This window comes from Sinocyclocheilus anshuiensis, unplaced genomic scaffold (genome assembly GCF_001515605.1).
Source record: "Sinocyclocheilus anshuiensis isolate Anshui unplaced genomic scaffold, SAMN03320099.WGS_v1.1 scaffold403, whole genome shotgun sequence".
Taxonomy (NCBI): domain Eukaryota; kingdom Metazoa; phylum Chordata; class Actinopteri; order Cypriniformes; family Cyprinidae; genus Sinocyclocheilus; species Sinocyclocheilus anshuiensis.
This window is the reverse complement of record NW_015552553.1, coordinates 468,731-474,388: the sequence shown is the minus strand read 5'-3', so window position 1 is coordinate 474,388 and position 5,658 is coordinate 468,731. Positions and strand designations below refer to the sequence as shown.

The following is a 5,658-nucleotide window of genomic DNA, read 5'->3' as shown; positions in this document are numbered from 1 at the left end:
CCTCCCACGCCCGGCTCCACGACGCCGCTTTGCTGAAGGCTGCTGCGGATGTGGCGCGGGAGCGGGGGCGGACGCGGGGGCTCATAGTTTGGCATATGAGACATCAAACAAACTACTTGAAGTTTAATGTCAACAGACTTAGAAATGTTCAAACAGCCAAACCTAAGCAAAACACACAGGACTATGTTCCATTCAGAGCATGATGTAGAGCAGTGGTCACCAACCTTTTTAGGCCCAAGATCCCTGACCTCGGCCTTTATGAAAGACAAGATCTACCTATTGAAAAATTGATAGAAAAAGACATCCCAGATTGTACTTCAAATTTGAGGCCTTTTACTTAGTATTTTAATTAGTGATGCGCCGATCATAGCTGTTTCAGATTTTCTTTTCTTTCTTTCTGGTGTTATTTACTTATTTGCTACATAAAACACATCTGCACGAAACAAAAACAGCAGGTCTGAATGAGACGCACTCTCTGACAGCAGGTGGCGCCTATGAACAGGGTTGCCAGGTTTTCGCAATAAAACTAGTCCAATCACGTTTCGAGGGGGTTCCCCTGTAAAAATCGCATTCCGGGGGTAAAATACACATTTTTCGCCGGGGATCTTCCAGTAAAATTCACATTCCAGGGACTAAATATCACGTTATTGGGGTCGCTTCAACCCGCGGACATGAACAACAACCCGCGGCAACAGTGTTAAGTAGCCCGATTCTGCTGGAAAACCACGGACTTGGCAACACTGCTTATGAACCGACCGCACTATAGCGTTTCCTTGGTTACCGCTGTAAACAAAGCAGAGTTGCGCTTTATACGGAGGAGAAGAAAATGCCATTGCCATCGAAACTTTTCTCAAGACAGTACCCTTCAGTGATGCATTGATATAACCCCATAAATGTAATGCATTTTTGTACTTATTTTACTGTTTTTTTTCGGGATCTACTGGGAGAGTGATAAAGATCTACCAGTCGACCGCGATCGACGGGTTGGCGACCACTGATGTAGAGGCTTTCAATGTTTAACTGTTTCAACGGGTAACTCAGACCACAGCAACAATTTAGTCATGCAAATGCAGCACATATCGAACTTACTACAGCATGTCTTACGAAAATCTATTCAACATCTGGACAGTTGAACACTTTAAAGTCTATAATCTGTGTACAGTAGCAATCAGTTTGAGCTCATGTTACTTCAAACCCGTTCATGAAACTGCTAAGCAAGGACAGCGCGGTGGCTGAAAAACAGCCATCGGATGAGCCTGTGTGTCCGGCAGTGCTGGGGATTTATGAAATGACTTTCACTGTCCTTGTCTGAATTGTGTTTTTAATAAGCCACACACTGCTCAAACGTAGAGCATAATATGACATGCAATATGAGCTACAGTGTAACTCTGAATCACAGATATTGTATGGTGGTGTGGGGTGTATTGCAATTAACAAATGATATGTTGTTGGCAATTAAAAAAAATAAATAATAATAATTACCACATTATCAGTATGCCACATAACAGAGTCAGTTTAGCAATAAACCAATCTCATCTCAATAAAGTATTTTATTTTATTGTATTGTTCACATTTTTTATGATGTTTATTATACGTACTCTTGACGAAATAAAGTGCATTCTTGTTTATGGCAAAGACTCTTATCTAAGACCACCACAGCTTGAACAGACATCACTGGGAAATGATTTTCCCCGATTGCATTGCAATAAAAACAACACATTACAGGAGTCACTGAAATTGGGACAGGGCAAATTAAAAATTCTGACTGGAAAAATACTAGCTCATATTCTTGTTTTGTCTAACGGTTAATTCTGGCCTTGTAAACAAGCGCCAATGCAAGTGTCAATTTTATAAGTGTTATTTAATCTTCACATCTGCTTGTAAACTGCATTCTTGTAAATTGTTAATTATCTTGAATAGGGTGGTTGACATTCAACAATAAAAATGTCTGAAATGAATGAAAAATCTTTGAGAAAAAAACATTACATACTGTACTTGTTCTGTGCATACTATTGCCAACTAAGTGAAGTAGACTATATTTTATTTGTTTTATTTAGTCATTTATTAGACGCTTTTATCCAAAGCGACTTACAAATGAGGACAACAGAAGCAATCAATTGTAGTATTAAAACAACTAAAAACAGATCCAAAACCAAAAGCTAAAACTTTATAAATACTACCTATACACATTTTAAAAATAAAGAGATTAAATAAAAATGCCAAATGCATACAACAAAATTTCAAAACTTAACATTTAAATGAAAAACAAAAAATAAAGCTAAAAACAATTCAAAATATTAAAGAACAAAAGGTATAAGAGTATAATAATGATTCTAACATAACACTAAGCCAAACACCAAAAAAACAACTACATGTGTATGTACAACCACACACACATATATACTGTATATTTACATACACATTTATAAATTCAATATATATATTATTTCATTTCCATTTAGTTTGTTGAAGTATTAAAATAACTCAAATTAAATAAAACAAAAAACTTAATAAAAGACCTATACAGACATAATAAATTCAGACATAATGTAACTAAAATTAAAATAAATAACAAATACAAATAATGCAAATCAAATGACAGTAGTTTATCAGTAATCCTAAAAAATAACACTGCCAAACTTACATGCTAAAAAACAACAACTTACTTACACATAGTAAGAAATGGTTATAAAAAACTGAAACAGAAGCGAAACAAGTAGTAGGAAAGAGGAGAAATAAAATGCGATACTTATCATTATATGATAATCGTTTTTTTTTACATACTGTATTTACCCCACTTTTGTCACGTATTTCTAGGCTAAGTTCAAACAGTCTCTAAGCTAAACTAACAACTGTAGTTGTTATGCAATTTAATGCCAACTTTTCTGGTGAGCTTAATTTCTGCACAACATAATGTCTATATAAGATGCTCCTTGAATACAGAAACACATGATTTCACTCAATCTGATTTATTTTTCATTGCTTGTCTGTTATACACTATTCCAGAAATAGACCTACAGAGCAAAGAAGAAAATTTAATAGCGGGAACTGAAATGAGACAATTACCAGTGTGTCCAACAGCTATAATACTGCATCAGTGCGTTTACAAGACTGATTAATGATCACTGTGCTTTGTAGGAAGGAACACAATAAAGAATACAATTCACTAACATTTGTAATAATAAAAAAGTCTGGTCTGTGGGATGATTTCACATTGTTAAAGCAACTTAAGTTAAGGTGTCGCGCTCTGATTCTTGCTTCTACAATAACTTGTGTAGGTGTTATTTCTGAGTCTGAAATAATTTTGTGACAGAATGAGGTGAATGTTTTAAGGGTTCCTCAAACCACTGCTAATATTAAACATGCACAAACAATGGAATCATCACAACAAAACATTTACTTAACATCACAACGACTTGAAAGAGCACCCTGAATATTCCGCTCATGATTTTAGGTTAAGCTTTCTAATAAGCTTATTAGAAAGCTCCCAGAAATTATGGTGTCATAGATGTCTGGGGAAACAAGGGCACCGAACTTGCCTCACTGGAAACAAAAGTCAAACACCAGCTATTTTTGCAGTCAGCATCTGAAATGTTCTCTTCACTCATAAAATATATAATCACGACAAATGTTCCAACGCAAAAAAAAAAAAAACATGAATAAAGCAACAAAGGCCTTAAAATATGATGACGCTGATTTTCTCTTCATATGTATATTAAGCTGCTGAATCAGTGGTTTAAATGAGACATATCATATCTTTTCTGCAGAAGCGATTTAAGACCTGCAGTAAACAGCAAAGGGCTAAAATCCAGAAACAAATCCCAAACAGACACAGAGCCAGTCGCCTTTGGGCTATAGAATGAGATGGTTTTTATTTACTGTAATCCCAAACACCTGTCTCCCTGCAGTACAATCACTTCCAATGAACTCCAGAGGGGCTGCAGATCACATACAGTCTTAACTGAACCTTTGATTATACCCCATATGACTGGTTGACTTTTCTTTTAACTGCATTTCATCCCACTGCTGTCACTTCATATGTCCAAGTTCAGAGGAAGAAAATTTAATGGTACCAAAGAGGAATTTCTGACCCTTTTTCCAAGAAAGAAACTGTCAAGATGAAAGATTATGAATCAGACAGATTAATGCGTCATTCTATTAAACAGATAAAGCAGACATAAAGGTGACTGATACTATACTAGATATGACCTCAATGAAAATTAATCATCCTTATTCTCCAAGCCAGCTTGGCATCGTGTAACTCAAGATAAATGAGTAGAGGGTTTAAGATTTATGATTGTTTTCCTCTTTTGGCAGTCAGTTGGTAATTAATCACATTAAAGCAATTAAGAAGGTTGTCTCTGCGCAACTGGCCTGATCTCAAATGTCCTTCAGACACACAGCTGTACTGAGGAACTGAGGTTTGTGGAAAGGATTTATCTGTCAATTCATTTTTATGACACAGCTGATCAAATGATCAGCACTAACACAAGACCTACAAAGTGAAGTGAAACAAAGGAGTGTACTGAAACACGGTACTGGTTTGTTTTAAAACTGATCTTCTGGAAGCAGTGAACAACAACTACATATTGTGAACGCTTTCAGTCTGAATCTGCACTCAGTGACCTAGGGAATAAATAGAAGAAACATTCTGTCTGTATACTGTAATAAACATAAAACAACAAATGTAGCACATGAGAACAGCTTGTGCAGGTGTAAACCTCATGCAACCCCTCAAAATTCAAGGACACACTATAGGTGGCCTGCTTTTTTTGGTATCTGGTGAAGGAACAGTCCAATTTTAACAAACATTTGGAAAACATGCATTATATAAACTTGCACACTGCATCACATTCACATCATGTCACTGATAAGAATGAGAACTGACCCTACCTCTCTCAGTGGTCACGACAGGAGGCTTTGAGGTGCTTTTCACTGTCCATGAACTGTTTGCAGTATCCAGAGCAGGTGGTGTTGGGGTTTTTGTGCCACTTAACGGAGAGGAAGAAGTAGGTTTTACTGTAATGTTTAGTGCTGTGGTAAAAGTGGAGTTTTCTTTGACTTTACTGCGTTTGGAGGTAGCGTCCATTGTTTTGGTCAGAAGCGCAGCCGTGGTGGTCAACCAGATGGGCTGTAGTTGGTTAGTTTTACCAGTGGTCCTGTAGTCCCTGGATGTGATGGTCAGTGTGGGGGTGAAAGGTGAAAACCTGGAGTCCCTGTCGTCCTCCTGTAAGTGGTTTGGGATGGTGGTCGCCTCCAACGTCTCATCCAACACAGCACGCGGGAGTCTCGCGCCTGGCGACGCGTTCTCATTGCTCAACAAACCAGCTGTATATCCAAACAACAATAACTCCAAAACTGAGAACAGTAACATAGTGTAACGCATACACGTCATTTTGTTATTTAGCTCCCCATGTGAAACGTTTCGACTGTATGCTTCAGTACTATACAGATGTTTTTCTTACTACCGAATCCGTGTTTCAGCCAATTGCTTCCACTTGTCCAATCGTGCCGTGAAACTGCACGGTTTCACTTCAGCGGGACTGACAGCAGTAAACCCCGCCTACTACGGCCACGCCTCCGTCCAATCAGAGCCGCAGGCTACATGAAGATTGGCGTAACACTGCACCAATCATACGACTGCGAGGAGGAGCCTCA

General features: G+C 37.8%; 1 protein-coding gene across 2 annotated transcripts in view; it reads right to left on the bottom strand.

Moving 5' to 3' along the window:
- LOC107664520 (multiple epidermal growth factor-like domains protein 9) overlaps window positions 1-5,498 on the bottom strand; it is an 86,318-nt gene extending 80,820 nt beyond the window's left edge. For both annotated transcript variants that reach the window (XM_016455112.1, XM_016455113.1), the window contains exon 1: window positions 4,894-5,498. In XM_016455112.1, the coding sequence (XP_016310598.1) occupies window positions 4,894-5,395 (502 nt within the window). In that variant the 5' untranslated portion in view covers window positions 5,396-5,498. The remainder of the gene's footprint in view (window positions 1-4,893) is intronic.
- Window positions 5,499-5,658: the final 160 nt, after the last annotated feature.